Source organism: Neltuma alba, unplaced genomic scaffold (assembly GCF_004799145.2).
Source record: "Neltuma alba isolate B1F8T4 unplaced genomic scaffold, ASM479914v2 tig00012088_pilon, whole genome shotgun sequence".
NCBI lineage: Eukaryota > Viridiplantae > Streptophyta > Magnoliopsida > Fabales > Fabaceae > Neltuma > Neltuma alba.
In genome coordinates this window covers 419,133-442,884 of record NW_021636646.1, presented here as the reverse complement: position 1 = coordinate 442,884, position 23,752 = coordinate 419,133, and the positions used below count along the sequence as shown (strand labels likewise).

Here is a 23,752-nt window from a genome sequence, read left to right as displayed (position 1 = left end):
TATGTTGTTTTGGGCTTCTATGATCGAAGGCCCAAGAAAGCCCATGAATTTGGTCGGCTCGTCTGGTGATGGAGGGAGGGATGAGTCACGTGATGCGGGCCCAATGACAGCAGCGTGATTCTCACGCGTTGTTGGAAAACGACAGAAGAACCAACAAATATTAGTCCAAGTAAAAAAGATTTAGGCACTTTAAATATCATGTCTTGGGTTTGATTCTTGAAACAGTATGTATGGAATAAATATTGTTGGAAAGGATTTCTACTACAGCGCTTGACAGTACTTTAAGTGATTAGTCTTTTATTGGAGGATACTCTGAAATAAAAAAACCGATGGAAGAACATTGACTTTTTTTATTCCAAAAAAAAATAGAGAGAAGACAAGGCGGTGCGATGCTCAAAATCAAATCCCGACCGTACGTTGATGAGATTCGAACGCGGCATAGAAAGTTCGACATCGATACCGCAAGGCAGAGCCGCAGGACAGTCCTCTGCTCTCTGCACCGTATATTAATATATTCAAAACATAGGAGCCGGAGACTCCGCGTCACTTCTTCGGAGCATTATCGAGGGACGCAGTGTTTGAGAGCTAACGAGGAGAGAGAGATGTCGGGTATTGCTCGTGGACGCCTTGCTGAGGAAAGAAAGGCATGGCGTAAGAACCATCCTCATGTATGTACTATCCCTCCCTCTCTCCCTCCCTGCTTCTGTTTCTTTTCAGTGCCGATTCGGTCATTTTCTTACACGGTTCTCCTATGCGTCTGCGGGATTTGAATCGATGCTGCTGTTTTCTGTGTTTTAGGGTTTTGTTGCGAAGCCGGAGACGCTGCCAGATGGTACGGTGAATTTGATGATGTGGCATTGTACTATTCCTGGCAAGGCTGGGGTATGTTCTCCTTTCCATCTTTTTATTTGAAATTTAATTCACTTATCCCTGGTATTATTTTCTGATCTATGAGATCAGATTCTCGAGGCTTTACAATCTTGCTGTACCATTGTTCTGCGATCCGGTCGTTTATTAATGCTAGTGAATACATCACCCTTATAAACTCCCAACAGCCGAGGAGAATTGAGTAAAACTGGGCATGGAAGGGTGACATTCTAATAAAGCTAGAGAACTGTTGTTGGCACTTTTGGCAGGAATGGGTTGTTAGCAAGAATACCAAATTGGTTGACATGCCATGATACAAGTATAAGAGAAAGAAACTTTAAGACTTGTATTTGCCTCAGGGCTGATATGTCATATCAGATGCTTGTCTAAATCCTATTAATGGAATCAATGATGACATAGCAGTCTAGAATTGAATATATATCCTTGTTGAAATCTCAATTCATATCGTGAATCAGGAAACTAATTTTTTATTTGGCAATTTTATTGAATTGTAAGATGTAGATATGTTATGAAGTATAGCTTGAATTATATCATATAAATGATATGCACCATAAAGAAGGTAGAGGTATAAGGAAAACATTTCACTCTTGAATCTGCCAATGTTATTGAGTCCTTTGAGGCGATTCACACGTAGCACAACTGACAGGGAGATGTGCTAGCTTCTAGCTTAACTAGTGGTCTCAAGTTTGATCTCCGAGCATTTAGTTGTGTTTAAAACTTGTCAGGAGGTTATGCTATCCTTGTGGTCCTACATGGTTTGACCTAGATGAATTGGAATTTAACATGTTTTTTCATTCCTATTCTTAGTTCTTTTAGCCTGAAGATCAACTCTAAAGTTTTCCTCGTTGTTATTCAAGTATTTACTGGATGAGGTACAAATTACATAACCTAATACTCACACAAATATGCATATAAACTCTGCGTTTTCTGGCTACATGCAGCATGTAAAACATGTTCCTCTGTCCCTTTACTGAACGGAGTTTTCTGTCCTCACAAGTTTTTCTATATCATAGATGAAGCCTTTTGTTGATTCGATTCCATTAGTTTCTTTTTTTTTTTAAAAAAAAAGTTTCTTGCTTTCTTTCCTCTCTGAGTCATGTTGGGTCATTGATGACCTAACCTCTGTTTGCAACCCACGTGAACCTGGCTGCTGGAATTGCTGGATCAATGTGAATTGTGCTTACCAGCACAACTCGCATGATTCTGACAATTCAAGCAGTGATTTCACTCGCTACATGTTTTGGATCTCTTATCTGTATTTTTTTCTGGGACTTGTGTGTTCCAAATTTGAAATTGTCTGATTTCAACAGCTATGGTTATCCATGTGTCTATTAGTTTAAATATGAAAATATCTCTTGTAGTTGCATAGTGTTTTGTATATCAACCAAAGGTATCCTGCTTGGTAGTACCAACGTGTCGAGCTTTGCACATTGGGCTTTTGACGCCAATGCTTCCTGGGCTATCTATCTGCTTATCTCTTGGCATATAACTGGGACAGTTTTGCAGTTGAGTTATTCGAAGAATAGTAAGAATGAAGTGCAAGAAAGAAGATTAAATGGATTGATTGATCATTGAAGCTTTGTTATGTAGGAAATTGCTTTCAAAAGTCTATTATCAAGGCCCAAAGTTGTTGTTGCAATGGAAGCACCATTCTTTGATCATTATCATCATCATGCTTCTTTTCTAGGATAGGGGAGGATTAGTTTTGGTATTGATTTCTTAGCGAACGAGAGAGTGGATTTAATGCACATATCTGTTTGCAGATCTTGAATACAGTTGGCATGCTCTAATTGTGACAGATTTTGATAATATGCTCCTTTTTCTTTATATGTGATACTACTGCAGTGTTGAAATGCATGAGTTCTTGGATGATGCTTCAATGCAAGATTTATGCAATCTTCTGCTTTATTATATGAGAACTATATTTCTGATTGCGCATATGATATTGAAGCAGAGGTCTTGGACCATGAGTGATTCATCTTAGCCCTTGAAGAAGTTTGCAGAGAAGATAAGAGAAGACTGCTGATAAATTTTGGGGGGGGAAAAACAACCAAAAAGAAAATTCTGCATTATCATATATGTGCATAAACTCACAAGACCAAGGGGAAAGGGGATGCTGTCACTCTTTTGGATTTAACGAGTTCATGAGTCTTTGAAAGTAATCAAACATTGTAGTTTTGAAGTTTTATTTAACATAGCGGAACATACTTTTGCAAATGAATACACATATTGCTGAAATAACAGACACCTCATTGTTTATCTTAATGGAAATTGTATCTTTGAATTTGCTGCAGACGGATTGGGAAGGTGGTTATTTTCCTGTGACATTGCAATTCAGTGAAGATTACCCTAGCAAACCACCAAAATGTAAATTCCCACAAGGTTTCTTCCACCCTAATGTCTACCCATCTGGAACTGTTTGCTTGTCTATACTTAATGAGGACAGTGTAAGTGTAGATCTCCTGATAAACACGGGGCTAAATGAGTATAGTTAATGTAGTTTGATTTATACTTTACTTTGCGAACAAATTCTTATAATAACTGTTCAATGTAGGGCTGGAGACCAGCCATAACTGTAAAGCAAATTCTTGTGGGAATCCAAGACTTACTTGACCAGCCAAATCCTGCTGATCCTGCCCAGACAGAAGGCTATCATCTCTTTATCCAGGTACTTATCTGGGAAGATTCTACAATGTCTATATGAAATCTTGTAATATTTTGAGATAATGCGGAGCAACTGATATGACGGGGTGGTTTAGCCGGGTAAAGTGTGGTGAGGCATTGACATTCATTTACGTGTTAGTCTGAATCTATATCATAATGCTTCATGCAGGATGCGGTGGAGTATAGGCGAAGGGTGCGACAGCAGGCAAAGCAATACCCACCTCTTGTCTAGCTGATAACTGGTCACGGTTGAAGAATTATTTGCGCTATGGTAGATACTGGTTGCTGTCTCTTGTTCTAAGTTAAAACTGTTACGTGATTGCTGGCTGCCATAATATGCAGACCCTATGGTTTTTAACTGATTGTGCTTACTCAGGTCTGGATATAATATTGATACACAACAATGTTAAAGTCAACCAATGATGCTTGTTGATAATTTCGTCAGCAGAAACCTGCTGAGCCTCATGTTTGTTGCTACATTGCTATGACAATAGATACTTTACTGTGAAGAGTAATATGACTGCTCTCTCTCTCTCTCTCTGTGTGGAACTGGAACTGGAGGTATTCCTCTATATTCGTATGCATGAAACAGTAAGCCAGTTGGATTTAAGTCGCATAGGCATGATTCCATCATAGCATGGTGCTTAATGCTTATGTTTACTTTCTTGACCTCTGCAAGAAAACTTTTATCGTGCCTCCATTTCCTTCCACAGGCACCTCGCTTCGTTAACGTTGGAAGCTCTGCCTCGGGAAAGAGTTCCCGCCTTAAGTCATGGCGATGCCATTTTTATAAGCTGGTTTCTTTTTTTTGGTTTTCCAATCTGCGTGTTCCACCTGAATGAGAACATGTAATGATAATAGTGACATTGTTTTCGTAAAAATCTTATCAAAGTGGTTAGGTTCTAGTTATTTTGTGCTGCAACAAGAACTAGTTTATCCCTAGCTCGTCTTCACAAGGACATTAGTTGTTGCGGTTCCCGAAGAAAAATGTTAATTTTATATGAAATTATATCTGGGAAATATAAATCTCTATGTGCGTGCTGTTGAGTTTCATGTGCCTCGTCATCAATATAGTTGGACCGAATCAATGGTCAATTACTATTGATATATGAACAGGTCAATTTATTTTTCAAGTTTTATCTGGCGAACAAGATTCGCTTAGTTTAAAGAAGTTAAGATTGTTGCATAAAGGGCAAAATCAAATAAAATGATAAGGATGAAGGTGCAAAATTTGATAGTTTCGACGTTTAGAATGGATTAAGCATAAGTTACTGTGTAAATATATGTATGTACTGCTCTGGTCCTAGAGGAAGATTGTCTTTTTTTTGCCCCTCTCATCTAAAAGTCACTTGTTATATTTTTAGCATAAATGTATTATTTTGCTGAAGATAATTATTTTTTTTAAAAGGTATATATATAAAATGAGAATAGGGTTGGAAAGCTATTATACTTTAATAGAAAATTAATGTAGTTTAAAAAAAAAAATTTGTCTGTATGATGCATGTTGTAAGTGTCTTATAAATAATATTAGGTGGAGTGTATTATGTTCACTGAAGGTGTGTTTGGAAAATGTTATAAAAACACAAAATATATGTAATTTAGTTGTAAATTGTGTATAGTATGTACTTGTATAGTTGTATCTGTAAATGTATACCGTTGCTTTTATGGCAAACTACTCATATCGTTCAATATGCGAGATTTGCGTTATTTATAATTTATAGTATAATTTACTTATTGAAATATTTATACTGTTTTCGGTTTTTAATATAAAAGCTAGTTGACTAGTTTGAATAAATTAAAAAAATTAGTTGTGTTAATTATTTATAATAAATATGTGTTGTTTTTTTAAAAATATCTTTGCTAATCAAATATATTGATTAGAACTATCATTATTAGAAAAAATACTTTAAAAATAAATAAATAAATATGGGAAATAAAATATATTATGGTTTTATATTTAAAACTAAAATAAAATTCCAACTACATATTAAAAACCAAAGGTACTATTATATTGTGTGTGAGAAAATTTACATTCATGGTTTTAAATACAGATTTATACTATATTCTTTTCTTGGGATTAAATTTTTTTTCTATCAAGAGTCATTTTGAGTTTGAGAATAGTTCTTTTAAAATTTAGAGAGCAAATGGTATTCATCCTTCTCAATAAGTGTGTTTTTTAAAATTTGAATTTGTTGGGGGTTATATTTGATCCTAAACATATTACTCCTCCGGTCTTTAGTATAGGATCCAATTAATGAGTTGATTTTAGTCCTAAATATAAGACCTATTTCTCATATTTATCAGTTTTCTCTAAATTACCCATATAAATACTCCCTCAACCATAATCAAGTAAAAGAGGGAGAGGGGGTATTAAGAAAAATGATTATGGTGTTTTAGGAAAAATATGTCACATTTTTTATAATTAACTAACTTACCTAACTTCCTTAATCTAATCAAATTAGTTAAATGGGTCTTATATTAAGGACTGGAGGAGTATCTTAATATGTTTTATTTTATTTCTCATATTTATCTTTTTTTTAGTTAATTTATTTAGCTTATAAACTCATACATATTTTAATACCATACAAAAACATTTTAAAGAGATCATGTTATATTTGTTGTACTAATTAATTAATTAATTTAAATTTTTTAATATATTCATATTAATTAAGTAGCTTTTATATTAATAACGGGATGAATAATTAGTCTAACAAATATTAATTGAAAAATTAATTTAAATAAGTTAGTCAAGTTTCATGTTGGTCATTTTTTTCAGTGTGAAAGTTTAAAAACCTTTTTGTATATCTTTAATTTTTAAAAATGTTCAGGTCAAAAATTTTTTTTAAAAATGTATATATTTAAATAGTTAGATGTTTGTTTTTGTCGGGATGAAAATTAGATTTAGTTTGGACTTTGGGGCGAGAGGGAAAAATCCTGCTGTGCTTGTTTCTTTTTGGCGCACCAAATCAATAGCTCGCCAAGTCCTGGAGGGATCCATCCTCATATTCAGAGCTCCAATCGAGCCCCATGGACGACATGGCTGCCTTCTACACGCAATCCCAATCCTCGACTCATCATACTTTTCCATATTATCAACATCCTCATCCCTCGTCGCTTGCGGTGGTGCCACCGCCTCCTGGTGCGGCTCCTCCCGGCCCCCACCATCTGCCTTCGCAGTATGGGTCGTACCAGCAGCCCCTGTTTGCTCCTTACGGCCCTTCGAATCCTCTTCAGTATTCCGCTGACGAGGTTCGGACACTCTTCATCGCCGGCCTTCCCGAGGATGTGAAGCCTCGCGAAATCTACAATTTATTTCGAGAGTTTCCCGGTTACGAGTCATCACATCTTCGTAGCCCGACTGAGTCGTCACAGGTATTGTGTATCTTTTGTGGCCTTGAATATTTATGCAAGTTTAGATATATCTTCCATTCTTCTTGATGTAGGACCGGAATAAGAACCTCGGTAGTTCAATAACTTCCATATAATTTATGATTGAAAGTTGAATGTATCGATGCAACATATCAAGTAGCTTTTGGATAGGCTAGAAAAACAGGTAAAAAGCAACTTAAGTGCTGCTAATAATTAAAATCCTACGAACGGATCCGAAACCGGAATGGCTAGTTTCAGAAGTACCAAATCAATTTTTAAAATCTCAAATGGCACATCTTGAGCCCCAAGTTAAAACCCTAGTCAAATGTATCTGCATTTTGCATCACCCAGGATTTTAGTTCGTGTGTGGTGCTATGAAATTCTCTATGCAAGGGCGCTGTCTGAACCTGGTTAACTGATCGTTTTGGTTCTACCTGTTTCTCTGTCTTTCTTATAGCCATGACGTATGACGCCATAAAGAGATTAACACCATGCAGCATTGTAATGGCGAAGTTCATTGGATACAATGATCTTTGAGCTTGATTTATGATGCTAATGCATGTAAGACGATTTGATTAAAGGAAATAGATTTCTGGTTGCTGGATTGTTCATCTTACAATTATGATCATCTCAATCTGGTCTATCTTGTCAAATGGGGTGCTCACACCTTTCTTCAATCTTCACAACCCAAATAAAATTAACTTCAATAACCCTTTTATCTTGTTCTAACACATGTTATTGTAGAGTATTTTATTCTTAAATTTCTCTGTTCTGATATATTCTTTTTACGTTGAGTGTTGACAGGCTTTTGCTTTTGCTGTATTCACTAATCAGCAGTCTGCACTCATGGCAATGCATGCATTAAATGTAAGGGTATTATTACACCAGACATGTTTTTAATTTAGGAGATATGCTTGGTAGCTTATAGAACATGCCAGTCAGTTGATTTTCAATGTAAGAGGAGAAACAAATAATTTCATTTGGGTGTTAACATCTCTTGAGTTTGCTTGATTTGCAGGGGATGGTCTTTGACCTTGAAGAGGGGTCAACTTTATATATAGATTTAGCAAAATCCAACTCTAGGTCTAAGCGCACAAGAATAGGTTTTTTTCTAGTCATTTTCAGCCTTCACTGGATTATTTTATCTGTGTATTCTATGTTTCAAGTGCTTCCAAGTTCCAACTGAATTTTTTGGGCTCTGATTGACTACCGCAAGCAGATGATGAAATAGTTGGCTCAGATAAGAAGGCTAGAGGATCTTCTTTTTCAAGGGCAACTCCTGATTCTGGTGAGCTGGTTTTACTTGGTTGTTTTAGGGTATAGGGTGCTCTCAACATATGCTACTTGTTTGACATTTTCCAGTTCACTATCCTGGCATTTTTATGTTCAGCTCAATATCTAATCTCTTACTTGGAGACCAGTTAATTATTGATCACACCAAGGACACTTTATCTATGAGCTCACTCTGCACATGTTTTGCACGCTTGGGCACTAGCAGGTGTTGGCAGCATACACATGCCTGGAATGGGTAATTCTGCTTACAACACAAACACGTATGGTTATCCATCTGCACAAAGGTCATATGCACTACTTAAGCACAAATATTTTTTATGCGGAAGTGATGTGTCTTAATATAAAGCACATCTTTTTTTAACTTTTAAGTTACTTGGGAGAGCTCTATTTCTTTTATAAAAGAATTACTAAATGCACTATATTTGGAGTCAGACCATTGGATTTGCCTTTTGAAGTTGTTGCCTTTGTATGTTAGAGCTAATTGGATTATTGTTTGTTTGTTTTCTATTATTTAGCCAACGTTATGTTGATGGTAAAGCTTTTAATGACAGTGCGGCGGCAAATTTGGTGAGTTTTCTCTTTCAAATTTTCTTCCTTCTTTTGCTTTTCTCAATTTGTAATTTGTTAGAGCTGTAATGTCAAGTTTGTAATTGATCATGTCTTTTTCCGTACCTTGTCATAATTTTTTGATTTAGATTATGTTACAAATGGTTATATCTTCAGTATTCAACGGAAGTACGAAACCAGTACATAGTGCTTTTGACTATAGTGTGCCTTAATTGCATATGGTGATCAACAAGCAATGAAATCTGTGTGTGTTTTTGCTGCTGTTGGAGAAAACTTATTTAAAGTGAGATTGCATTTATTTTGTTTTGATGTTTGAAGCATAAAAGGTCCTCCTCCTTTTTAGCCCTTCGATGTCTGCCCGTGACCATGTTATAGGGGAAACAACTATTTCTCTGGTTTCATTGTGCTGCATTTGTTTCTTCTTCTTAACAAAAGTTAGCTTTCTGGTCTTTTAGAGGTGTTAGATTTACACAATTTTCTTACTGGGTAAATATTGGTAGTTGTCCACTTCTTCGGTTGACTACTAAGCACTAGAATTTTCATAGGAGATGAGATGCGCAGCTGTTATGTAGTTTCGACTTTCCATTCAGAGGGTGGTCGTTGGCTCTTCTTTAGATTGACTTCGATTTCAATACAACTCAGAATCAAATATTCACTGTCTTCTTCTATAGTTGGTTGGATTTAGACATCCCTTCCTCTCTTTTGAATCAGGGCTTGTTTCCTTCTTTTTCCATTTTTCCCAAAAAAATAACTTAACCTCCCTTTCCTTGTGTTGTTAAAGTATACTGACAACTCCTTCCTTCTTTTTCAAAAAACAAATGGATCCCATTCTTATGATTTTGGCTCTATATCACTGTTCATTTTTATGCCTTCTAATTAGCTAATGAGCTAATGAGAAGAGCTTTCCAATCTGCAGAATCTTATGTTTTATATGGATGGGAGGAAATTTCTTGTATTTTATCCAATCTATTTGTAAGCCTCTACAATCAAACTTTAAAAACCTTCATGGTGGAAGTGAATCTCTTTGTTGAAATAGCTGTTTTCAACAGCCAACGCTGGTACTGGTCGTATATACTCGTGTTCCTTTAGTGCTATTTATTAGGCTGTTCAAGAGTACATTACTTAACGCCATATTTTGAGCCTCCTGAGTTATGTCCTTCAAGGTTCAAGCTATTTACATCATGTATCCATGAAGAGTACATTGCTTTGCATCATATCTTGGGCCCCTTAGAATGAGTTATATCCATGAGCTGTACCTGGACGCTTCTAAGGATTTCCATTAATGGTGTAGATATACCATATATGTTTTGATTTAGGTTCCCATCTTTGAATTATTGTGTATTATCATTTTATTTGTTTCTTCTTTACATCCCGTGAAATTTGAACTCTATTTAATATGCAACTGTTGCATCTCACTTCATGTAATATTTGTCTTTTATCCGACAGAATAACTCCGCTCGCATTCCGCAAAATGTGACCCCATGCCCAACTTTATTTGTGGCTAACCTGGGGCCATCTTGTACCGAACAAGAACTAATGCAAGTATTTTCCAGGTCAGTATTCATCTTCTGTAGCATTATATTTGGAAACCAGTTGAATTTGAGTTTGGTTATTTTGTTTATTTGTCAGATGTCCTGGTTTTTTGAAACTGAAGATGCAGAGCACATATGGAGCTCCAGTTGCATTTGTTGATTTTCAGGTATTTATTTTGTTGTCTTTTCTTGTAGCACGACATGGACTCCTGCAATGCATTCATAGGGACCCTCTTACAGCTCAGTTTGTTCTTTTTTGCCAGATTTCTATTAACAATGAATTCCTCTGTTGCTCCCTTTTTAATATTCAGTTGACAATTAAATAAACAAGTATAAAATGAGTGCAATGACGATGACATGAAAACTGTTGCGAGGTCTGTCACCCTTTTTTTTTTTTTTTTTAATAGAAACTGAATCGCATTACTAGTAACAAGCAACAAGTACAAAGTTTCTTCTCTTGATCAAGATCCACCCCATGGAGCATAGGTGGAGATTGATCAAAGATACAAAAATTTCCATCTAATTTATGAGAAGCTTTCGCTAATTGATCCGCTAAAATAAGGTTCTCCCTAAAACTATGCTTGACTAGGACCTCCCAATCTAGATTAAGAATGAATCTAGTATCCTGCATAATGTCTGTCACCCATTTCAATGCATTATATTTAGACTAGCGTGAGTTTGTTTTTAGAAGTAATCCATGAAACTTTTTATTCAGCTAACAAATCCGGGGGTTGATCCAAATGAACATGTAGACCGTTGTGCGAAGATCTGAATGCTTTTTCTTTTGGATCTTGATTTCGCTTTGGGTGCTAGCTTTGTTATTCCTCATTGCATGCTTGTGTGCAGGATGTTGCCAGTTCAACTGGAGCTCTAAACAGTCTTCAAGGCACCGTTCTTTACTCCTCAGCAGCTGGGGAGGGAATGCGGTTGGCGTATCCTTTGTTCACTCCTCTTTTTAATGCTCAATTTTCTTTCATTCACTGGAGACAGAAAATGAGAAAAATAAAAGCAGTAAAGGAAAATGCGTTTGTCTTGTATATTACCCTTTCAAATTATCCCCAGTGTTCTGTTTTGCTTAATGAGAAATCTAGATATGCAAAATCACGGATGGGTATGCGGAAGAAGCCGAAGTAAGATGCTTGCTGCAGGAACGATCAAAAATAAAATGAAAATAAAAGGACGAAAAGGACAAGAGACACGGATCTTGATCAGTCATTTTGAGTTGCTGTCCCTCGAAATTTGCCTGCCAATTGAAGAGTGGGTGGATCGATGCTATGCATGTACCTGACTTCCATTTTTTGTTTTTACGTCGTTTGTCGGTCCCAGCGCTTTCCGAATCCTTATTTCCATTATGAAGTACAGAACGATAAAAGTTGTGTTCTCCGCTTTAGTGCCCTTGGTTTAGAATCCTCACGTCCATACTGTATTGTAGTATGTGTATATTTATTTTTCATACAAGTTCTCACCTCAACTGTCAACTGTTGTACTTGGCTAATTGTTTTTTCCTGGATTTGACACGTTTTATATTTTATGCTAATTAAGGCAAAACTAATTTGGAGTTGTGGTTTTCACTGATTTTGAATTAGATCCTTGAGGCCCCCTCCCAAAAAATTAGGTCCTTAATCTTTCTGCTGTCAAATCTGTTAGTCATTGCTGTTAAATAAGTACTACCTCCGGTCTTAATTATAAGGCTCAATTGACTAATTTGGAAAGATTAAAGAACTTAATTAAGTTAGTTGTTTGTAATGAATATGTATTATATTTTCTAAAATATCCTTGCTAATCAAGTTTGTTATCTAGAATTATCATTATTAAAAGACTATCTTAGAAAAAAATAGGTAAATATAAAAGACAAAGTAAATTAGGATCTTTTATTTATGATCAAAATAAAAGTCAAATAAAGTCTTATATTAAGGATCAGAGATAGTATTAACTCTTAAAAATTTCTGTTTAGAAAGCAGTAATACAACTCTGAAACATTTCCCTCGTCATTCAGCTTGACCTGTTTGGAGCATCATGATGCTCGAGTCATCTTTTGCCCAGGCGACAAAGTGAGGGTCACCCACAAGAGTTTCCCAACAGCATCCCCACCCTCATCAGTTCGTGCGACTGCTGCAACTCAACTCCACCCTTCCACCATTGTGAAACTTAATTAGAGTATGTACAGTGTTTATTGATTTTCTAGGCAAAGCATGCAAAATGTTAAGAAAAGCGCACATGAGCTTCTAATATATAAAACTACAAGGATGAGAGAACTTTTGAAGAACCGGGGTTTAAAAAAAATTCAAGGGAGATTGAAAGAAAATAATCATCAATAAGTCTTAATAACAAGTAAGAAGTTGTTATTTATTGCTTTCGAATTTGTTATTATAACTTGTTTTGTTGTCACTGGAACTTTTCAATGACTATGTTTTTTATTTGGAACTTTATAATAATTGTCCTAAAATTTAATGATGCATTTACCAATATAATTCTTCCCAATTGTAATACTTGATAACCCTTTTCATTAAAAATGGTTCAAAATCTGAATACGCTTCATTCCTCACAGGATATAAGCAGCAAGCAAAATTTAAAGTGATTTGAACCTCCCCAAGTTCGTGTTGTGAACAGAAGGAGGTGTTTGACTAGCCTTTTAAAAATAATTTTACGGGTATCAAAATAAATATATAAAAAAATTGTCTCAATTGAGGTTTAAAAAAAGAAAAAAAAAAAACCCTCTTTTTAGTGTTTCCGTTCCCAAACACCCTGAAATCACTCTGTTCTTTGCTCTGCTTTCTTTGTGCTTTCCTCTTTCTTCAATTTCCAAGTCAGAGCTCCATAGCCAACCAACAGAGTCCCAAACTTTTATGAGTCAAAGTCAGATAACACTGTTCTGTTTTCCTGAACTATCGTCTGAATTTTGTGCACCAAACATTTAAAACCGAGGAAGGCATTGCTTTACAGGATCACTTGGAAAGCGAATTGAGGAGCATCCGATAATAGTGAACAACCAAAAGTCAATCGCAATAAAAGGCCATTGAATTCCCTCTCTTCCACTGTTCTCCCAGCTTTGACTTTGCTCTTTTTCCACAATCATACGAATCTTTCCTTGCAATTATCTCCCCAGTGTCTCCATCGTACAAACAAGTTATCCCTCTTCCGTGCTATTGGGTCACTGGATCCGATGACTTCGGCGCTAATATTTTCAGACACATCTTGTTTCCTAACGTTGACTTAACTTACCGAGAAGATAAGTACACCTAATCTTTAATAAATATATAAATTTGGACGCAGAATTACTTTCTTTCTTTCATTTAGATTAAGGCCGGAATCGTCTTTAGGAGACGACAACTATCAAAGATAAATAGCGGTCCAATCATCTCATGCATGTGTATTGAAACACGTTAATTTTTAAATTCATCAACTCCCCCGATTTTAAGCTTAGTTAGCTTTGAAAAAAGTGTCATTGAGGAGAGAAAGAATCGTTGTCATTTGAACCTAACCTATCAAAAAGACGGAGAATTTATTGGTTAACATTTTCAACAAATTTTCTCTGGCCTGCGTTGGGAGTGTTTCTTGCAAGTCTTGTTAACAAAGCACCATGCTCATCAATGATTGATTCTAATGTTGCCCTTTTTTATAATATCGTGTTACGCACATAAAGCTTGCTTAAAGCGTTACAACCAATTTGCCTAAAGCTACGACCTTGCTTTTACGTTTATTTTATGGCAAAGCAGAAAGGCCAGAGGAAAGTTAGCCCTTTTCTCTATTTCCTGGCTCTGTTCTCAAAAGTAGCCTCGGCGAGGATAGAAAACATTATTGTGTTTGGAGCGCAAATATTAAAAAAAAAAATCCTTGGACTATTAATACACTGGGAAATGAATTAGACACACCAAAGGCAAAAAGGCGTGGGCATATTTTAAAAATATTATTTTTGGAGCTGTCATGCAATAGTGTGAGCATTATCCCTGATTGCTTGATTATTTTTCATCCTTCTTAGCTCCTTGTTTCAATTAGACAATTGCTATCATTTTATTTATGAATTCGAATTTTTCTTTTTTCTTTTTTCTTTTGGGTTATTATTCTATCCAGTCCTAAATCTAGAAACAAAATCATGTAAATTTGTTAAAAAAATTAATTAAGTCAATTATCTGTAAAAAATAATTTATATGATTTTTTTAATATAACTGTATCAAAGTAGTTGCCATATTGAAAAAATAACAAATATAAAAGATAAAGTGAATTAAAAATTTATATTGAAGAACAAAATTTACTTCTCAAAATTTTTTTTGATAGGCATGGAAAAGAAACTTACTTCTCAATAAGTTATTATATTTAGTACCGATTTTTCTTTAGATTAGTATACCACGCTGGTTTTAGAATTTGATAGAAGTAAACTATATAGACATACCAAATATAATTTCGGGATTGGAGGCAAGTATGTTTCTATTTATAAATTATTTTTAACATGTTTTATTAAAATTAAAAAAATTTAAGTTGCGTTAATTTTATACTGGAAGTTGACAATTTTTTAATTTTATTTAATATACAAATCTTCTATCAAAATTTTTTTTGACTCAATAACGAATATAGGATAAAATTATATATTTATATGAAAATTTAATAAGCTAACTTATAGATAAAAAAATCACAAATAAATCTTTATTTAAAAAAAACATTTTGTAATGTCATAATCCAGTTGAGTGACGCGTTGAGAAGCGCCAACCAATAGCTACACGAAATTACCCTTAATAATTATGTTGATAAATAATTAACAGAATAAAATGGTTGTAACAATTATTTTAAAAAGCCGCCCCTTAATATGATTGGTGGGGCGCCCCAACTTTAATTTTGTAGGATACTACTACATTTTTTTAAAATTCCCAGAATACCCCCATGGATATGCCTTTCGGTATTGCGTAGAGGAAAAGTCAATTCCCAACGGTATCCATCCACCGACCACCGACCTACCTCTTCAGTCTCGCCACACTTTAATTATTTTAAAAATACATATTGAACTAATTATGAGAAACAAATTAAAATTTTAAAGTTTATGCTTCTTTTTTTTTTTTCCAATCAGGCTTTCAATTCCATTTCACTAACCCGCAATAGACAGCAACCAACCCTCACCCCCACATGCCAGATGTTACGTCGTATTGTAATCCTAAAAGATTACTGCTACACGTATTCGTTTTTGGTGCCAAAAAAAAATCCCCAGGTTAGTAGTTCGGTAAAGCACGAGGAAATAAAACATATGCCAGCCCACACAACCGGGTCTTGGAGCTTTAATTATTTTGATATTTTAAAACATTCATTCAATTTAATTGTAGAAATTTCATTGCAATCCTTTACCAATTTCCTTTATTAAAATACTTTTATAAGAGTTAAGTAGATTGTGCTCAATTTTAATTCTTTAATGCCTCCGTTTGTTCAAAATACTAATTAAATTTAATTTAAAATAATAAATATGTCACATATTTTTCAATTATATGAAAGTATATGAGAGATGAATAAAATTGAAAATTCTCGGAGGAATTCTCTCCCAAGGTGTATATCGGGTCACAATTGATGAATAAATGGCCACATCAGCTTTAAAATACATAAAAAGATTAAAAAAATAATAATAAGAGATTATGTCGGTGAAATGGTTTTGTAATTTAGAACTGGTTATTGTTTTTTTTTTTTTCCGCTTTGGATTTGGGTTTCAGGAAAGGGACGTGGAGGCATAAGTAGATGACAAGGCCAGTGGAGGAGTCCCGCGACCGCGAGGGTGTCTCCAAAAGGCATCACTCTTTTCCCTCTTCGTCTCTCATCTCACTCTCTCTATATTCCTCGTTCCTCATGACGATTCACGCACTCTCTCTCCCTTTTGATCAAACTCGTCGAGAGAGAGGGATGGATGGTGAATCAGCGGAAGGTGGTGGAGTGAGGGGCAGAGAGACGCCAACCAGGAAAAGGGGGACCGTCGAACTTGCAGGCGAGAGAAGGTACAAAGGGATTAGGATGAGGAAGTGGGGCAAGTGGGTCGCCGAGATTCGAGAGCCCAATAAACGCTCTAGGATTTGGCTCGGTTCCTACTCCACTCCCGTCGCGGCGGCGCGGGCTTACGACACCGCCGTTTTCTATCTCAGGGGACCATCGGCCCGGCTTAATTTCCCGGACCTTCTGGAAGACGGCGGGGTTGGCGGATGCGACTGCGACATGTCGGCGGCTTCGATTCGGAAGAAGGCGACGGAGGTTGGTGCCAGAGTCGATGCGCTTCAGGCCGCTCTCCTCCATCACCACCATGCCTCGGTGGCGCCGGAGCTCATCTCACGCAGCGCAGTCTCCGGAGCGGGCTCCGGGGGGTTTTTGGAGGGGGTTGATCTTAACAAGATGCCAGAACCCGAGAATTCGGACTGCGACTACGAGTGAGATGGGAAGCAGACTAGAAGCAGTAACCTATTCTGCAGCTCAGTGCTTGCCTTGCTTCTCCAGCGGGAGAGAGGCTAACATTCAGCATGAAGACAGAGGGCCGATGGCTGATGAAGCCCTCCTCATCACCTCCTGGTCCTGGCTAGCGTTTTCTTCCATGCCGAAGAAATTTTGGTGTCGTTAGAAGAGTTGTTAAATGTAAATTAACTAATTAGTAATTAATTAGCCTTCTTCTATTTCGACGATGGTTTTCGTTGTTGAAGATGTTAGCAGCTTCTTGTCTCTTGATGTGTGAAGATTTGTTGTGGCTGAATGTGTGAGTTTGGAAATTAGGATTCGCGGGTTGAGAAGAGGGGACAGGAGTGGCCTACAAGAGGGGGAGAAGGAGCCATGTTACCCACTAAAGTGATAACTACTAAAAGAGAAGCGATAAGACCGAGAGAGTTAGGTGTTTGTTTTTCTCGTTGCGCTGTAGATTCACAGTGCCAGTGGTCGCTGCTTCTGCTTCTGTTTTTCTTTGGGGAGGATAACGACGCTGATGGGGTCGCCTCATCGGTTTTGTCGCCCTTCTCCTCCTAATTCAACTTGCATCTCACCATTAACCATAAGAATAAATTATCCTTGCTTCTCCGTGCCAAGCCAAAACTACATTTCCCTTGCTTATAAAGGTCACTTCATTCATAATATCAAGTTCGGTGACCTTTAATCCTCTCCTAATACTATGATCACTGTTATTGTTCTGGTCATATATCAGTATTATACTACTATTTAGATTATGTGTTGGTAATTAACACTTTCAATGGGTTTCGGGCTAGGTTGGCAAAAGGGAAAAAAAAAGAGAGTTAGATTTAATAGAAGGGAAAACAAATCAAGATTTAAATCCTTGTTAGAAGAAATATGCTTGATGATGACTTGAGTAATCTACGTAACAAAATAAAAGAAATTAACACTTCCAACAATTTGTCAGTGGTACTGTTTATGACGGTTACTGCTAATTGCTAACGCACCCATTAACGGAGCACTGGAGCGTTGCCGCTGCATTAAAAAACTAGCTTCATTAAAAGCCATTACTCATTACTAGCTGCGATGCACCTTTATTTCCTTAATATTTGCCTCCGGATCCTCTCTGTACAATTGGCCAACTAACCAATAATATATCTTGCAGCGATTTTCTGATTCGGATCTGAGCTGTACCCCATACTTTTAAGTTCGCAAAGATCTGTGACTAATCCATGATTAGCGGAGACTGAGATAACTTTTTAAACCCTGTTCTTATCTGAGGGGTGGCTTCCGGTCAGAAGTAGTAGTTGTCTCTTTAATCTATTTAAAAGGTCGGCCTCCCAGCAGGGGGGGAAAAAAAAAAAAAGATTCTCTTAAGAGGCTGAATCAAACAAGGCAGGGAAAGATTTATTCCAAGGCAAAGATATATCACATGTTATCACCAAAAAAAAACAAAAACATGCTGCATGTGGTCACAGGCCTTTAGCTGCAAAATTAAAGTGAAGAAGACATTCAGAAGCTCCTGCACTGTGTTTCCCCGAATCAAGGAATGTGGACGGGGAAGAAGGATCCAAATGACAATGAAAATAAGCTTTTTATGACTCACCACACCGTATTTCTCTCATTATTGATTTTTTTTTATTCACAAAATGTGAACCCTCAGTCATATTTAAAAGAATACCTCCACGATTCCACCAACAAGAATGACGTTCAACGGAAAAGCTAGTTTCTCACGACATTATGAATTAAAGTTTAAATATTCGTTAAGAAAAATATTCACATTTAGTATCCAACTGTGTAAAAAAATACTTCTGATTAGAAAAAAAAACAAAAAGAACTTCCTCTACTCGTATTTCACTGTTGTCTTAGGTTTCGATCCTTGTTCCAAAACTACTGTTTTAGAATCTCATTCTTTGTAAACTATCGCATTGGAGTTCGAACAAGGGGAAACCGGCTCAGATTAAGTCATATAGATGGCCCAAATATGTTGGACACTTCAGCGCAACGTGTTTAAAAATAAGATTAATACTATATTTAATTCTCAAAATTTAAACTTCTCTAAATTGAAAACAAGGTTTCAAGAACCAAAAATAGTGTTTCAGGGGGGAAAAAAAACTTTAGACAGACCAAAATAAAATGCCTCAAAATTCAGGAAACAAAATTAAACTGACATCAAATTTCAAAAATTAAAAATAATATTAACTCTAAAAATATCTTCATAGGAACATATTGATAGTTGACATTCGTACATTAATGGCAGGGAAATTGTTTGCAAATCAACTGTTGCAGGGTCTAGTAAAGATTCACTCACGTCATGCTCATCACTTTATTGCGTCGGTTTTCAGTTTTATGCCAAACATCAGACTGAGTTTCAGAATATATAGGGGTAATTTTACAAGGGAGAGTTGGTCATTAAATAATTAAATGACGATTGACATTCCTGTAATAGCAAAGCAACACTATAACTGATATGCACGTATGCATGCATATGCCAAAATTTTAATCCTATTCAAAGCTAGTATCGTCCACCAATTCAAACAATAAATCATATGAATGGTCTTCTAAATCGTGTCATGCTTTCTTTTCGATCTCCCCTCTAATTCGAAGAGCGGCTCTGACCACATTTCCTCTTGTGATAATGCCGACCTTCATATCATTAACAATGGCGCCTTAGAGACCCAAATTAACATGAAGACCGAGAAAATAAGAAAGAAAACGGAATTTAGGAGTCCCTTACCAGCCTTCCCTTAGCATCTACAACTGGAAGTCGTCGAAATTTGGTCTCCAGCAATAATCTGATGGTAGAGAATATAAATTTCAAAGGTGTCATCTTTGATTAACCAAAGTAAATCCTACGAGAAAAAAGAAGTGGAGGAGGGATGAGGTATGTTGAACTAAAGGGAGCACAATAAAGGACCTTGCAGCATCCTCAAGATTGGTGGTCTCCCGAACAACCATAGGAGTGGGGGTCATTAATTCACCAATCACCTGCCCGTTGGTCTTGCTAAGCAGTTTCTGAAGCTCATTGAAAGTCTGCAAGTCGTTATAATATTAACAACATCCATCTTTCATAAATTAAATAAATCATGAACCATCTAGGTATTTAAAATCCTACAAGCAGCAATGAATCCAGTTTAGCGTAATCATGGTTATGCCAATGTTAATTTCCCTTTCTGCCCATCTTTTATCTCAAGTAAATTGAGATGATTTCAGATCAATTTCAAAAGTTGCTCTTGTCTTTCAACCACATTGGGCAACAGCATTGTAAGGAATGGCTGGAATGCATTTTCATCAATATGTGATCTCAGAGTGTTACTGTGGGAAAAAGAAAAGGAGTTATTTAAATGAGTCTTGAAGTATGGTACAAAGGAAGGTAAGAAAAGGAGGAAGATATCTATCATGATTCATGAATACCCCCACATCCCGTGATAGCATCAACATATAGAAAGGGCGAAAGGAGGACATGCAGTGAGAGGTAAGGACTAGGAATTCAACCAGAATGGACAACTATGGAGTGTCGGAGCTGAAAGAGAACAATATACACAGATTATATGCATCATTGAAAATTACACCAGGTATAAGCTTTACAAACACCTCCCTGAAACATGGTGGACAACTGCAATATTCATATTTGAAATTGTTTAGAAAGCAAAGCAGGTATGGAATGCCCAGTTATATGCATATGTAGTGCTGGTGAAACGCGGCAATTTCAAGAATTGATAAGCCCTTCTTAAGCATCTCATCAAATGGAACTAAAATTGACAACTGCAGAACATACAAATGGAACTGAAATTCAACTACCCGCGGGGAGGATTTTTCACATACTTTCCAAGTACTGTCAACTTCAGGAAACATGCTGTTATCTATTCGTCCATGGCCTGAAATGAGCATTACATCTTATTTGAGCAAAGACGGCTTATTAATAAAAATAAACATCACAAATGCCAACAACTCATTTTTCATGTTTACCGAATCAATTTACCTGATATAGAGTCCAATGCTAACAGGTCATAATCTGAAACAACACCAACCTGCAGAGGAAAAGAGAATATTCAGAAATCATTTCATGACAACTAACCTGCCGATAATTTGTTGAACTAATCACATGTAAGCCTGGCTATGTAAAGTACGGAGAGCTTATGCAGCATAAATGATTACCAAGCATTTAAATGGATATTAATGTCTCTGAATATTTTAGAGAGAGAAAAAAATAAAGTTGTAAAATTGCCCAAGAGTTCTCTTCATCAGTGTAAGGACACAGATTACATTGGCAAAATTTAAATTGATTAATGAAAATGGGTAGAGAGGACTCACTAAATTCCAATCATCATCTATGACAGGAAAACCAGTTATTCTGTGTTCAACAAGAGTTTCCAGAGCTGTTGCAAAGTAGATAACATGTTAGAAATTTAAATTATAACCTCTTTCCCCACACCAGGAAGAAATTTGCGGGATAAGACATGAACATAAACATAAAAATTACCTTCCTCTACAGATGTTGTTGGCTTTACGACATGCAAGTTCTCCTTCTTTGTCATAAAGTCACCAACAGTATAAACACCACTCCTAGACTGCATGCCACGCCAAAATTCAGTTAGCACAACGAACACAATTTTCATAAGCGGACTTTATAACGGAGTAACAGTAGTGAACCTCTAGCATTATCAGGAAAGCAGAAAATATTAATTTGGCCTTGGTTTTTTCTACCTCACAATAAGAGGCTTCTCTCTGTTTGAAACTGCCAGCTAAAAAGATTTTCTTTTAATTGCCTTTGTTCTCCGTCACTTATAAAGTGGATGCACCGAAGAAGACAGATAGGGCCATGAAAAAAGAAGAAGAAGAAGCATAGGGATGTGAAATTACTCAATGTTTTTTGCGAGCAAAAGGTCTAGTCCCTGGACCCCGGGAAGTAGAATTAGTAGCTCGGTGCAAACTTTCAACCATTTTTATTTTTCCTCCCCGCCTCTAGTACTACTCCCTTTAGTTTAAAGAAGCCGCACATCACTGAATAAGATAGCCAAATAACTAACAAAATATATGTGCCATAGCTGTTGGAACAATGTTTGAAAATGCCAAAACGAGTCAGGTTCAAAGGTTTAAGATTCAGTTTCCCATTTTTGAACTCTGGACAGCCTATAAAAACAAATCACCCATACTTAAACTCGTGCGTAAAATTGATCCGTAAATTCAGGAACCAGGTCGACTATGTTGTGACATACTGCTTTTGTTTTTTTGGGCCAAATGAGACTAAATTTAACTACACATAATAATTAATTAATTAATTAATTATAACTCACACCTTCTCTTTCTCTGTTCTTTTTTTTCTTGGCACACATCGATTTTAATGGAAAGAATAAGTCTTCTCATTTATCAATATACACAAGGCAAAAGGAATTGAGTATAATTCAAGCGACACAGAGTACAGGAAAGATATACCGGGACTGAATTAGTCGCGAGAGAGCTGGAAGCGGCCACCAGTGATCCACGAATCCTCAGAACTCGACGGAAGCGGTGGAAGCAGGGAACATTAATGGAGGAGGCACCGTAACTGTTCCAGGTGGGAGGTGAAAAACGGAAGACGCAGGGCCGGTGGTGGTTGGAAGAGAAGCCAGGACCAGGCAGCAGCAGAGTGTCGAGGTGTATAACAGAGTCCATTGACAGCGTTTAGTGCTCCCAATTCTGGACTCGGAACTCGAACTGGGGAGAAGGGGCTTTTCGATGAGCAGCTAACACCCAGCAGATATTTGCTGGGCAAGGCGATCCGCGGATGGAGACCGCGATTTCTTGCTTTTAGAGTGAAAAATATCGAACGGATATATCCAAGCGGCGCCAGTAAATTCCTGGCTGTGTTGCCGAGATGTAACATCCAGAACGGATAGACAACCTGCAAAGGAATCTACGTGGAGCCATCGGAAATCGGAATATCACGACTACAGTGAAATGATGGGTTAGGCCCATGTATAAGGCCATGTTTCTTGAACGCTATGGCCCATCAGACTGCATACTGAAGCTTCTCTCCGACGATTGCGGATTTTGGGCCATCTTCAGTCAAAGAACGTCCAGCAAAGGTGGCAGACGCTTTTATGTTTTGTCCAGGTTCGGTTTAGTGTTTTATTTTCCTCAGTTGGGATTGGCCCTCTCTTATATTTTAAAAAAGAATAATCAACATATCAGAGGACACACACAAAATATAAAATTTATAAGAAGCTACGTTGTTTAAGGATCGTGAAAAGTTTTGCTTATTTATCCTTATATAATGTAATTCACGAGGCTGGCCAATCTAGTTTTTGAGGAAATAGGCAAAAAGACCCGCGTCTTATCTATTCTTATTGATAGGGTGTAATTGGGAGTAAATGTTTGTAGGAGCAAGCAGTAAGGAACCCACATCTTAATCAAAATTCAAAACTGAGTCCCAAATAAAGAGAAGCCCAGTCATATGTTACAAAAACAGCGTAAGAACGTCATTCCAATAAGGCCCCCATGTGACAGTATGGCTTTAGCTCCAAAATTGTGTTTTGGCTTCCCCTCCCTTCTTTTCATGCTCCTCTTCCTCTAACCCAGCAAACTAAAACTAATGCGTTTCATGCATTTTACACGCGAAAAAAGTCCCAATAATAATTCAAAAACATTGAATAAAATCAACCCTTTGTATTGTAAGTTCTGGTTTCTTTTTTTTTAAAAAAAAAGTTCTTGCATCCGCTTATTTTGTTAAAAGTAAAAGGGGGGAAATAATCAATAAAGTTATGAGAGGAGTTTTATCTTGAATTATGTAAAAATATTTTTTAAAAATATTTTCTGATTATTCCAAACATCCTTAGATATTGTGACGATCATTAGTTAGAACTTGAAACTTTATCACCGGTCAGTGTTTTACCAATTTTGACGGGCCCTGCTGGGGATCTATGTTTTTTTATTCATGTCTCTGTGTATAAAATCGGCGCTCTTTTTTTATTTCCCCGAAAAAGAGGTTGGTTTGGAGCAAGTTGTTCTCCGGCCCATCGTGAGAGCCTGCCGCTCCGATTAAACGTTTTCATAATGTAAATAAA

The 23,752-nt window shown here is 36.6% G+C and overlaps 4 protein-coding genes across 13 annotated transcripts; 3 read left to right on the top strand and 1 right to left on the bottom strand.

The window, feature by feature from the left end:
* Nucleotides 1-250: 250 nt before the first annotated feature.
* Nucleotides 251-4,461, top strand: LOC114722299 (SUMO-conjugating enzyme SCE1). 3 transcript variants are annotated; one of them, XR_003738145.1, is made up of 6 exons: nt 251-668; nt 799-882; nt 3,183-3,335; nt 3,443-3,556; nt 3,722-4,113; nt 4,266-4,461. XR_003738145.1 is itself a non-coding variant. In XM_028908297.1 (6 exons), the coding sequence occupies exons 1-5, from the start codon at nt 390-392 to the stop codon at nt 3,782-3,784; spliced, it is 693 nt and encodes a 230-aa protein (XP_028764130.1). In that variant the 5' UTR covers nt 251-389; the 3' UTR covers nt 3,785-3,823; nt 3,929-4,461. The 3 variants fall into 3 exon arrangements, 2 of the variants coding, with proteins under 2 accessions (XP_028764130.1, XP_028764129.1); XM_028908297.1 differs by having other exon boundaries at nt 3,722-3,823; nt 3,929-4,461; XM_028908296.1 differs by having other exon boundaries at nt 3,722-4,461.
* A 1,748-nt stretch (nt 4,462-6,209) lies between these two features.
* LOC114722239 (U1 small nuclear ribonucleoprotein A) lies at nt 6,210-11,850 on the top strand. Of its 7 annotated transcripts, none has more exons than XM_028908218.1 (10): nt 6,210-6,924; nt 7,726-7,788; nt 7,940-8,024; nt 8,141-8,209; nt 8,417-8,474; nt 8,766-8,781; nt 10,228-10,334; nt 10,411-10,480; nt 11,160-11,245; nt 11,405-11,850. In XM_028908218.1, exons 1-10 carry the CDS (start codon nt 6,580-6,582, stop codon nt 11,445-11,447), a joined length of 942 nt encoding a protein of 313 aa, XP_028764051.1. In that variant the 5' UTR covers nt 6,210-6,579; the 3' UTR covers nt 11,448-11,850. The 7 variants fall into 7 exon arrangements, with proteins under 7 accessions (XP_028764051.1, XP_028764048.1, XP_028764050.1 ...); XM_028908215.1 differs by having other exon boundaries at nt 8,730-8,781; XM_028908217.1 differs by having other exon boundaries at nt 8,417-8,498.
* Nucleotides 11,851-16,025: 4,175 nt separating this feature from the next.
* LOC114722277 (ethylene-responsive transcription factor ERF011-like) lies at nt 16,026-17,317 on the top strand. The gene is made up of 2 exons (XM_028908266.1): nt 16,026-16,740; nt 16,780-17,317. The coding sequence occupies exon 1, from the start codon at nt 16,026-16,028 to the stop codon at nt 16,704-16,706; it is 681 nt and encodes a 226-aa protein (XP_028764099.1). The 3' UTR covers nt 16,707-16,740; nt 16,780-17,317.
* Nucleotides 17,318-18,989: 1,672 nt separating this feature from the next.
* Nucleotides 18,990-22,552, bottom strand: LOC114722282 (CBS domain-containing protein CBSX1, chloroplastic). Of its 2 annotated transcripts, none has more exons than XM_028908270.1 (8): nt 22,143-22,552; nt 21,190-21,277; nt 21,021-21,085; nt 20,689-20,737; nt 20,508-20,584; nt 19,624-19,739; nt 19,444-19,501; nt 18,990-19,352 (listed from the first exon to the last, which is right to left on the bottom strand). In XM_028908270.1, the coding sequence occupies exons 1-8, from the start codon at nt 22,359-22,361 to the stop codon at nt 19,278-19,280; spliced, it is 747 nt and encodes a 248-aa protein (XP_028764103.1). In that variant the 5' UTR covers nt 22,362-22,552; the 3' UTR covers nt 18,990-19,277. The 2 variants fall into 2 exon arrangements, with proteins under 2 accessions (XP_028764103.1, XP_028764104.1); XM_028908271.1 differs by having other exon boundaries at nt 20,532-20,584; nt 22,143-22,548.
* Between the last annotated feature and the right edge of the window lie 1,200 nt (nt 22,553-23,752).